Source organism: Diadema setosum, chromosome 5 (genome assembly GCF_964275005.1).
Source record: "Diadema setosum chromosome 5, eeDiaSeto1, whole genome shotgun sequence".
In the NCBI taxonomy this organism is placed as follows: Eukaryota; Metazoa; Echinodermata; class Echinoidea; order Diadematoida; family Diadematidae; genus Diadema; species Diadema setosum.
Genome location: NC_092689.1, coordinates 25,767,562 through 25,779,879, shown reverse-complemented (window position 1 = coordinate 25,779,879; position 12,318 = coordinate 25,767,562). Strand labels below are relative to the sequence as shown.

Sequence of the window (12,318 nt, the reverse complement as noted above, 5' to 3'; positions counted from 1 at the left end):
TCATTTTTCAATGGATTTAGCGCCTTTTGGTTGCAAGCTCTTCAAATTATGACAATGAAACTTAAAATGCACGGGCGCTATACATACATTCTATAACCATACAATCCCCCTTCTTCTTCACTCTTAAACGTGCGGGTCAGAACTGATCCGGAAAGGGTCCGTTTGGGTCACACCCCGTTCCGGGTCAGAAATGACAAGGAATAGGGTCAGATATGACCACATTCAGAGTCATGAATTGGGTCAGGGTGACCCCATTCCGGGTCTTAATGACCAAATTCCAAGTCATTTTTTGATCCGGAACGGTATGTGACCCCAACGGACCCGGTTCCGAGTCAGTTCTGAACCGGATAGAGTGTAATTCTATGATAACGCATGCAAAATTGAGTAAATTCAAAACTAACCTTGCTGTGCTTTGCATTTATATGTGAAATTCCCGCCTGTGCCATTTCGACGTGTCTTTTAGTCCATTCTTCTTTCTTCAATTTCTGTGAAACATAAAGATAAAGAGGAAACAACTAAAGATTGGAACATTTTTGACGTAGAATATTTTGACTAGAAGAAAAGGAGAGAGCGGATCTCCTTACCGTGTTTATATAGTGCGTTTGACCAATAAAATGCAAAATATAGTATACCACATAAGTTATACAAAATAGATATCAGCTACGTATAAAATAGTATAAGTTCGTTCAGAAGGATATGGGCTGCAAGTTTTGAACGAACATTTTAAAGTAAAGTATAAAAGCAATGAAGGAAAGGTAACAGATTTGTGGAAATCTCAGCAAAGTGGACATGCACCATTAGAAGGTTAGTTCATTGAATATCGTAGTGGACAATGATGGTCATCCTAAAATAGGTGAATTGCAACCGGAGTGTAGTCAAAATAATCACTCTTGAGACAAACTTTTCTTTTCCGCGAGGTAATGGTCGCCTGATTTCATACGTCATTAACCTATTATCGTACTTATTGTGCTCAAAACGCACCAAGGACACAGTGCTTTTACGTATTCCCTGTGGGAAATGAAATGAAATCCCTATGCACAGAAACCAATGGAAAACACTTAGCAAGTGCCTTCAGGGAACAAGCGTATAGTTTACCATCCAAGAAGTCTACTCAAGAATATCTTATGATGGTTCACTAGGCTAATATCGTGTGAAAATTGGGCAACACAATGCTGAGGCGGTTTAGAAACAATCACAGCATTTTCCTTTCCTTTCGTTTGACCGACGAGTTTGAGTTATTCCAACAACTGCAGCTTAGGATAACTTCTGGTAATCGAATGTAAGTAAAGGTAATAACCTGAATGTGCCAATCATTCGGCATGGATACAACCTGTCTCACAGAGCCAAGAAAACAAATTCGTTTTCAGCCTTTTAAATCGTCTATCTCTTTAAAATTTACTGTGTGATACGCGATGAACAAGGTATCTTGAGTTTTAACGTGGATTTTCAGCACTATAGCGCGCGGGGCCCATTGATAGCGCTACCAAAACAAAACACGGACCCATATTGATGCCAAATACCGTGTATGATTTATTATTATTATTATTATTATTATTATTATTATTATTATTTTGTCGCAAAGACTGGTTAAAGGAGGTTCTAGTGCTCGAAGCGCCGAGTGATGTTGTGGTCGACTTTATTCAACACATTTACATCAGGCGAACAGAACAACGTTAATCAAAATCTGGGAGTAAGAATACGATGTTATGCAATCTGTCTTCACCAATGATAACATCACTGGATTTAACCGCAGATGCGTAGTAGCTGGGGTGATTGGTTGCGGCACGAAATCTTATTCAACAATCATGTCTTTTTGATCGATAATTAGCAATTATGTCCATATCGCTACGTTATTGCAACTCAACAAAGATTTTCTTTGAAGGGTGTGGCTCCTTAATTCTGGCTGATCTCGTGTCAAGCCTAGAAACAATCAAACCTCTGCCAAGTCCATCTTTTTAATAGGGTCATAGCACTGTGCATGTTTCTCTGAGAAAAAAAAAAAACAACAAACCAAACTGAATCCGGATCATGAGCAGATCACCACCAAGTTAACAGTAATCATCCATTCCTTTAACCACAAAGGACCTATCCGTAATATTTCAGCACATCCGTGTATAATTTTGGAGTATCATTGCTGACAGCCGAAGAAACGTTTTTTACAATTTCTTCAGGTTAAAGTAGGGGTCAATGGTGAACTCATTAAGTCATGACATAATCCCTGCATTTTATTTGTATACGTGGTTACAATTCATGTCACTATGATGTGAGTGCATGCGAAATTCAACAATTCTGCAACTTTTCGCTTTCCTTGTCACTATAGAGAATAGCATTTGAATGGGCGGACTAACCTTCATAACTCCACAAACGCAGCTCCACATTGGCATATCCGCATCCTCGCATCCCCTCTCCCGTGGTATCTCCTCTGTGAATATATTCACGGCTTTCTTTCCTCTCGCCCCGCCCACAGTTTCCATGTAAGGAAAGTGCATGAGAGACTTAATGCTGAGATGGAGATCTGCATGGACCTGAGAACAGGTGAACTTTAGCTTAAACTTTGAACATGAATATTGCACGTGTTTTTTCATTCATAATTCATCAGTTATAAACGGGAGTTAATATTCTTCTTGCTCAGACGATCGCCAAGAACTGTCCTAGCTAGGAATTGCAACGAAAATGGAGACTGTTCCCTTTGTTCATGTGCATTATAATGTACTTTTCTCATTAGACAGCAATATCTCATTTCACTGTATGGATGCCTTACACCAGTCTTGAGACATATTGATGATGTCAAAAGGAACCTTTAGGTTAACGTTTTCTGAGTGACAAGTGCTAAATTAATGAGTTGGAAGAAATCTTAATATGACACATAAGGACGCATCGGATGTTTGTAAACAAACAACTCCGGAACCCATCCCTTCAGAAGAACTGATAATATTATGTACACTGTATATTATATAGTTACATGCATGTAATTCGGATAATTGCAATATCAATATTTTTATCTAACCCGTAACATGAAAGTAACAATTGATCCTCTGTCGATTACCATATTTCTTCCACTAATAAGGACAATTATTTCAAGTGACACGAGATCATCAAAATGCATCATTTTGTTAAACCACCCGGAGTCCTTACTTCTTTCTTAATTCTAACATACGATCAGCATCATATGCTTCTTTATTCCATGTGGTGAATTCAGCTTCTTACCACAACTTTCTGCTACGAGATTTTTTTTCCTCCATATAATCTGCAGTAAACGACCAACGAAGCAACAAATGAATTGAATGGAGAGATACGTTTACTCGTGACAGAAAATTCACAACCTGAATAGCTTACTAGTATTCAGCATCAGAAATTGGCAGCTGTTCTCACTGTGATCTTACCATATATTTGTCTTGATTGATGGCTAAATTTCGAAAAACGTCTGGGCGTTGTTGCAGCATCCATGTTGGCATGGTGACGGAAAGAAATGGTAGGAGAGTCTCATAGTAGCTGCCAAGATTAGACGGATCCTTGTGGAATGGTTTGCCATGGTCTCCTAGTAAAAACTATTGACATTAGAGGATTCGACATGAAGTTAGATAAATTGTGGCCTCCATTGATATGATAGATACACTCAAACATGAACATACATACATGCATCACATACACAGAGATATACTGTGTTCCTAAAACAAACAAACGATGAAAAAAAAACACCCTTACAGAAAAATTGGTTTCGTACTACGAACCAAAACTCGGAAAAAGTATGTTTTGTACCCTTCACCTTCAAAGGACCCTAACTCTGTGATCCGTGACAATGGTGACGCAAGCAAGGTGTCGAATTAATGCTGATGAGCCACTTTGTATTTTAGAAAAAAATTCAGAAGAATTTCACAATTAAAAAAAAAAAAACTTTCAAGCGTCTCTTCATAGAAAGACATAACTATGATGTAAATATAGCCACTATCATGGCTGTCATTGTAATATGCAAAACGCACGTTAACAAGGATTTGTGTCAATAGGCCTACTACTCACTATTACTAGATTCTCGTCTTCTTGCAGTAAAGTTTTCAGAGTCTCAGCCAGCTCTTTATCAACCTGGTTGACAGACTCCATTTCCTTCCTAGAAAAAAGGGCGCAAAACCAATTCATTCAGTAATCGAATTTCATTGGATTCAGTCACTTAGTCTTATTGCACAAGTTGATGGGTAGAATGATAGGGGCGAACTACTATACATGTGAGTATCGTTCTCTAGTTTTTCGACGTTTGTCTCCCAACTTCAGTCTGTTGTTCTATTGATATCATACATTCTGATAGTTATTCAAATATCAAAAGGTACAATGCAGATAGGGAAGGAACTTCAAAGACAATTAGGACGATCAAATCATGAAATCGAGATCACTATCAACGCAAAATTTAATCGGCCGTTTATCATTTCGTGGAAACCGAAATTTGTTTTGTTTTGTTTTGTTTTGTTTTGTTTTGTTTTATTTTATTTTATGTGTGTGTCGTACACCTAATGTTCATCACACACTGGATTTATTATATAGTGATTACATGTATATCAAAAGTATAGCAATAGTTTCAAATGAAAAGAATGGTAGCCGTCCATCTTAACGTTACTGTTATAATATCTTTGCCTATTGTGAGTAATAAAGCGATGTGATTGATATTTTGCTCTTTTTATGTCTTGCACGTTTGATACGTCTTTATAATTATAATCAAATTGCTGGTGCAGCTAGTTGTGGATGAGATATTCTGTGGTAAGCAGAGAAGGCGAGTAATTTTCATTACTTAACCTGTGGCCTGCGTTTAAATCCAAAGCAGCCCATTTGGCGGGATGTGGGTGTCGTAGAAAGTCTCTGGTGTAGTTCAGAATGTGCTCGTGTAGCATGTGATTACCGTCACACAGCCCAGAGAGAACATCAGGTGCGATCTAAAGGAGGAGAAGAGAGAGGGAGGGAGAGATAGAAAATCACTATACGACGAATCGTAGTGCCACAGTTCACGAGACACCATTTTGCAGCGCATCGAAGGTGTGTTATAAGACTGAGGAGCGAAGCCATTTCGATGATGGGATAATCACAGAGAAATTATACAGTTCTGTCAAAAGCTAGTAGTAGCTGTATGGACTCTGATCTCTCTGAAAGTAAAAGTGGAATTCAAGAACACTTATTTCACACTGTTTAATCGCTAACTTTGAAAACGTTGATTAATGACAGTCAATAACATCAAGCGGTTTGTTTGTTTGCTCGTTTCTTTGTTTCTTTCTTTGTTTCTTTCTTTCTTTGCTTTTGTCGAATGATTTGGCGAACTTTTTTCCTTTCTTTCTGTCTGTTCTTACCGACACAAGTACTGTAGTGGCAATTTGTCGTTTGTTTGTTTGTCAAAAAAAAAAAAAAAACTACTAACGCGGAAAAAGTAACTCTGTACCTCCTGATGTGTAGCCTAAAATATCCCAGCCACACACACAAAAAAAAAAAAAATGTAGAGAAATATTGAAATTTATGTTAGTACCTCTGTATGTGCTTGTATATTTTGTGAGAACGTAGAAAACTGTGTTTTCGCTTTCAGCAGGGAGGAGTTTCCTCTCATCTCCCTGCTTTCAGTAATGTTGTAAGATCCTTGAAGGTATTTTTTCCTTTCTCCTCATATTTTCCCTATTCTTGTGTAATCGCTAAACTGACGAACTGTCAGAGTTTGATTTCGGACACTGCATGTTTTGCGCCCTACTTTCACTGAGAGGAAGTCCTACCTCTTGATTTTCTTTCCGTCTCCAATCGTGCTCAGAATGAGGCAAAGCTGGTGGGCGATACAGACAAGCCTGAGGGAAAAAAGGAATAGAAATGAGTAGAAAGGAGTGCGACAACGTTATATTGGACATACACGTTTTCTAAGCACAGATCATATCAAACAGATCATAAAGACACGTCACGTGTTATACATACAGCGCTGTTTGAAATTGGCACTGAACGATATGGGCCCTTGATAGTCCCATTGGCTTTCCAATTCACCCACTCCCCTGACCTCGCAGAACTTAGCAGCCACAAATAAATTGATTTGCGATGTTTGCAAGACAAAGGTCATGGCCTTGCTGATTTCTCCGTGGCGTGAGACCTAGAGTACAAATTGGCCCAATGTTAAAGGAGATTTCGATGTTAGACATAATCATGTTTTGCAATTGTTTGGTTCTCTTTGTACAACCAGATATACAAATACAAAGTGATTGAACAATGAAACGAAAAGACTGTGCTTTTGATCAGCAAAAAAACATGATGGATAAAACAATTGTCGAAATGGTCACGTGGCAATAACTAAGGTAGCTACAATATCTCACGGTGTCCACGAGGGCGCACTGTTTCTCCGTGCATCCAGGGTATATCAATGGGTGTACAAACTCAACATGAACCCGTGTTTGCTTTATATCAGATGTTTGTCCTACAGTTTGTGCTATGTGGATACCGATTAATTGTACCTCTATTATTTGAAGGAAAATTGATCAGATTCTCGTCGGACTGATAAAATTTTGTCTTCCGATACGTATAGATGATATGGATCCCACTTTTTTTGCTTTAACCACATGTTTGATATACCCCCCCCCCCTTCTTTAACCTCGAGTGACTGAAGAGCTGCAGCCAGGATGGTTCTGATCGCACAACACACGAGTCATTTAAACAGTATAGTCAGTGCATGGACCTACTATCTCGCACTCGCCACGTCGATCACCATCTATCCTTTGTGTGTGTGTGTGTGTGTGTAATTTCAAAAAAAAAATAAAAAATCCTTATTCCAACAGCTTGCTTGCACACATCATTTAATCCTTACTCCATAATCCGAGAATTTGTTTTGGAATAACATGGACGGATTATTTTTCCCTTACTCTATAGTATTATCACAGCTTAATTTCCATAACAAAATCATTATCTTTCACCGTTCTACGATGCTGCAAAATCACCAGTCAGTATCATACTCTGGAGAACCTTGCATTTGGGTACTGCAGCTGCGTCTTATAAAGCTACGCCAAGAAAATCTGCGTCATACCTAAACCTTCAGAATCTAGAGCTACACTTTGTCATTGAATATGACGGGCATTTTTCTTATCGTTGTCGCCGTATAAGCTGCAGAAGCCAGGATGTCCTGTTTTCTCTTTATATTTCTGATTTCAATAACATTTAATTAACGCAAGCACGTCTAATTTGACTGCATAAACAACAGAAAAAGAAAAAAAAAACAGAGGGGAAAACACCCACAAGGTGGTGTTCTAACAGAGGAGTCAAAATGTATCAAAACAGCCAAAAAAAAAAAGTAAAAGTGTAAGTTTTTTTCAGGACATATTCGGGGGCATCAGTGACGATCACATAATTCAGATGAGATGAGGCAATGATGTAATGATCTCAATTAATCACCGTGTAATAATATTTATCCTCTATGAATTCATTAAATAGAAAAAAAAAATTAATGATTCACACCATGTGGTATAAGGAAGCACCTAATAAAACCTTTAGAATCTGGAGCTATACTACGTCATCATGGCAGACAGCATTCTTTTGTATAGTATTTTAAAGTATGAATTTGAATTATAAGTATATTAAAAATAATATTTGTTGTTTACTTTCAACTTACTTTGCAGTTGGTTCTTGTTCCCATCATGCCACTCGTGTTGTCGATCCCATAGCTGGTGAGGTAGCCACGAGCCTCGGCATACTGCCATATCCACTCATTGATCGCCTTGCCGTATCTACGCAAACATGATCATTATTAGCTTTGTTGAAGAAAATAAAGACAGTGCAAATAACACTGCACACGACCGCAAACTTAGTATGATTCAGTTAGATTACATTTCTGCATTCATTTCCACTTCTCACATATACAATGACACAAAGTAAACGCATTCAAGTTTGGAACATAACAGGACATGATTAATATTAATAAAAATGCAGTTGCCAAAAAACGGTAAAACTTTATCAAGCAGAGAATATCAGTCGTAAGGCACATAGATGGTTATTGCAACTGATTGACAAATTGCCCAACATCGACTTAAATAAGCACTGAATTGATCAGTGTTTTAGAAGTAGCCATGATAAAAAAAAAAAAAAAAAACATGGGCGTACGTACTCGAGCAGGGTTCGAACCTACGACCTCCTGATCTCCGGACAGGCTTCATCTCCACTAGACCACCGAGCTTATGTGGGGGGGGGGGGTGAAAATGTCTACTATGTTTTATCAATTGTGCTATACGCTATGTTTACTCTAGACTTGGACTTAAGAATTCAAGAAATGACATTTCACAATTGACACAAAAACATACATTTTTCTCAATGGCAGTTGAAAATATCGCACGGGAAATTGGTGGCAATGACATGATTTTTGACACACACACACACACACACACAGTGACTCCAAAGAAGTTTGACTTTGCAGATTACTACATTATGCAGTTGTGTCGGTTCTTGGTAAATGATAACGATGTTTAAATGGTTTACATTTAGGTTCACATTCCAATTGACATACATATCAACATCATCACAATCATAACGGTTATTATGGTCGTCATAACAACCCACTTCGTCCTTCGTCGTCGTCATAGCATCACTGTCGTCAACGTTATCATGGATCAGGTGTATTCCCTTTCAATACCGTCACCCTTTGGCAACCATCATCATCATTTCACGCGGTTCGTATTATACTTACATGCCTCGTCTTACTTTATCTTCGTCAACGTCTTCGTAGAGCTCCCCGGAGAACATCGGCGTCAGGTTGAGTACAGTGGCGCTGCTGATGCCGTTCAGACGGTTGAACACAAATGATTGATGAGAGAGACCTTTTGAAAAACCTGCGTAAGACGAAGAGGATAGCTACGATATCTCACGGTGTCATAAACTAGGTCTTCCATATCAACTTACGGAATTTCTTCACTAGGTACGCGACGTGCCGTGATGTGTGGTATGCATATGTGAATAACTAGCAGTATGAGATTCTTCATCTATGATTCTTTTCCTCTATTTCTTTGGAGTAGAATTTGAGGATGCCGCAAGGGAATGACGCTGATGATCAATAATGTCGCTTTTTGCAACTGAAATTTAATTCTCCATACCGCCAAAATGCATATCAAGCGGAAAACAGCATTAGTTCTGCGTCATGTTTCAACGTTTGACTTTTACATGATAGTTGGTGAGGTTTGAATCATTTCTGTATAATTGCTGTAAGTGATTGTTAATTTGGGATACAAAAGAGATGCAGCACATTATTCCTGTGCTGTTACCGAATCTAGGGTTTAACACTTAAAGGGGATGGCTCGTAACTGATCAGTGGGAATCAGTGGAATGCTGGGGGACCCTTGTGGGATTCATTTAAGAGTACATTATATATCTATTGTGTGAAAATTATTTGCTTCAGAATGGTCTCATATTCAAGTAATGTGCAGTTTACTGTTTCCAGGTTAGCATGCCTGTACAGTGACGGGGCATTAAACTGCGCAAGGACTGGAACAATCATCCCCCAGCATTCCCACTGATTCCCACTGATCAGTTACTAGCCATCCCCTTTAAAAACCCTTTACATAATGATTGACATGACCTACACTACCTTCATAATATTTGCGCAGTAGAGCGGCAGTTTTGGGTAGCCCACAGCTCCGATGAAACTGGGCCCTCGATGTCGAGTCTAGAACTACAGTAAGAATAGACACGGGTTTCCACTTGGGTTCTTTCTGTCGCACAGTTCTGAGGGCGTGCTCCTGAATCCAGTCAACACCAGGCTTCTCAAGGAACTGCGTATGATAGTTATGGACATCTTGGAATCTGTGGGCAGACAAATAGAGTGAAAACAACACCTCACTTTAACCCAGATCGCTGCTCCTGTAAATATTATAGAAAAAAAAAAAGAAGAAGAAGAAAAGAAATGTTTACCTCTCCTCTTTGACAGCTGTCATGTAGCCAACACGCTTTACCATGATCGATCTGCGGCAATATCGTGTTGTTAGCTAAACAAAGGCACTAAGATATCAATATTGAAGGCCAATGTAGTCTAATACAATTGTTGGATTTCACACAAAGCAGTCATCTTGAGAACAGCTTTTTCAAGAGGTCATTGCAGAAGTAGGCAATTTGAGGACAAAAAATAATGTAATTGTCCTTCTCTCACCTCACTCCCACGCATGTCAGTACGCGAGTATTCATTTATTGTTGCTCTTTCTCGAGTCATGACTATTATTTTTATTATCGAATATTACCGTAATGATTGAAATTAATATAAGCTCCTTTGTGGAGATTTTCATTATGAGCTCCATTGTGGAGACATCCAATATGAGTTCCCTCATGGAGACATTTATTATGAGCTCCCTCGTTGAGACATTAACAGTCCCTTAATTGTCATGGAGACATTCATTATGAGCTCCCTCATGGAGACATAATCATTATTGTAATTGTATATCTAATTCAATAATGTTTGGTTTGCTTAAGACCTTTAATGGTCTGATTTTATGCCAGTATTGTCTGGGACAAAGAATTGTTTGATATATCAGGGTCCCTTTTATTTCTTCTATTCTCTTCTTTTTAGAACTCAACAACAACATACGTCAATATGCCATTATGTCATTACTTTGTCAAAATGCTCTCAGTATCTGATTCAAAATTTTCTACAAATCGCAGATACATGAAATCCAATGCGATACCATTTCAACGTCAACTTAGTCGTGATGTGGAGGCAATCATTACCTCAAGGCAGACACCTGCACATGTCCACTCATGCACTTTGACATGTATTATATTTATATCATTACTCATTCTACTTTATTCTACAAAGGAGTAAACATATATCATTTAAAACATCAGCAAAATAAGATACTGAAAGCAGCTGTTAAATAACAAACTTTAACTTACTATTGTATATACCAATGACGGTTACATTCCACGGTAGATTTTCAGAAAGAGAATGACGAGTCACAAAAAAAAAAATGTCTTGATCTCATATCTCGCTTGTGTTTGTATGATCCATGTCATGGATAAGGTCTAGGGAAGTACTCAAGACGGCGAAGGCTAATAACGCATGTTTCCCAAATAGCACTGGCAGTAGAGTAGGTCCTACGGAAATTCTGTCACCATTAGCTGACTCCATTGTTGTTCCATTATATTCCACCTTTCCTTTGATACCGGCCATCACGCTCAACCATTAAATATTATAAGAGGCTCACAAGCCCTATATGATTTCCGTCCGGTGGCATTGACGTCGCGTGCTATAAAATGCTTTGAAAAGTTGTTCCTCACGAGGCTGTCGGAAACACACCAAATATTGATTCGGTAGATCCATTTAAGTTTATATATCTCACAAACGGAAATCGTACTTCCAGTAACTTTTTAAAGGCTTGTCAAATGTCTTTAACACGATCATGATATATTCATTATTATTATATTGATATATGTGAATCACGATAAATTACGCATGCGCATATCCAATGCATTTGTCAGTGTGTTCGTGTAGAGATTGTATTTGCCATTATGTTTATCACACAGATCTTTTGATATATTAGGCCACGCTTGACGAAAGCTTGCGCGAAAAATAAAAGATCGGAATAGAGCAATATCCCAACACATACAGATTTGTCCCGCATAGTTCCATATGTGCGGACACACAGTGAAACTTACAATTTATCTTTGCAGGCAATATCGGCGTATTCTGTTTCCATGGTAACATTGTGTGATCCTTCGTAGTATTCCCAGAATGGTGGCTGGCGAAAACTGTCTCCTGACACCAGAAACTCCGACTCCGACCTCTCGATCTGGTTGACGCGAAAGATCCCGTCACAGTTGACAGAAATTACCCTGACAATTAACCGGGGAAAAACGTAAGGTCTCTGAACAAGACATTATATTTTACAACAGACAGATTACGCCCCATTTGCATCGTTTAAATTGCCCAGTGTAAAAACATGAAATTAAGAGAGCAAAAGCGGTCGGAATGTATACAACATAAAGGTGTACAATGGAGCAGATGCAGTATAATATATTGAATGCTTAACTTTCATATTCATGCCGTAACTGGAAAGAAACTTTATTCCAAACGATTTATGGGACCCTTAAGAAGTAAACAAGTACGTTATTCACATGTCAACACAATGACTCTGTATGATGCACGTCGTATAACATTCGACATGTTGTTGTAGCATGATATATGGAAGGTCATCTGCACCCAAAGATGAAAAGGAGAACAAACACTTTATAGCAAACACAAAGGTGATATCTTTTTACTTTTGTCACACCCTCCCCCCCCCCCAAAAAAAAAGAAATTTTAATCTAACGGCACAAAAGTCAATATCACACTATTTAAACTACGTTACT

The 12,318-nt window shown here is 38.4% G+C and overlaps 1 protein-coding gene across 1 annotated transcript in view; it reads right to left on the bottom strand.

Moving 5' to 3' along the window:
• The window catches only part of LOC140228808 (uncharacterized), a 41,370-nt gene that overhangs the window by 2,877 nt on the left and 26,175 nt on the right, over window positions 1-12,318 (bottom strand). The window contains exons 3-12 of the mRNA XM_072309081.1: window positions 11,626-11,802; window positions 9,564-9,783; window positions 8,675-8,838; window positions 7,607-7,721; window positions 5,739-5,807; window positions 4,783-4,919; window positions 4,018-4,105; window positions 3,384-3,548; window positions 2,349-2,525; window positions 398-485 (exon numbers count right to left, since the gene is read on the bottom strand). Coding sequence (XP_072165182.1) covers window positions 398-485; window positions 2,349-2,525; window positions 3,384-3,548; window positions 4,018-4,105; window positions 4,783-4,919; window positions 5,739-5,807; window positions 7,607-7,721; window positions 8,675-8,838; window positions 9,564-9,783; window positions 11,626-11,802 — 1,400 coding nt within the window. The remainder of the gene's footprint in view (window positions 1-397; window positions 486-2,348; window positions 2,526-3,383; window positions 3,549-4,017; window positions 4,106-4,782; window positions 4,920-5,738; window positions 5,808-7,606; window positions 7,722-8,674; window positions 8,839-9,563; window positions 9,784-11,625; window positions 11,803-12,318) is intronic.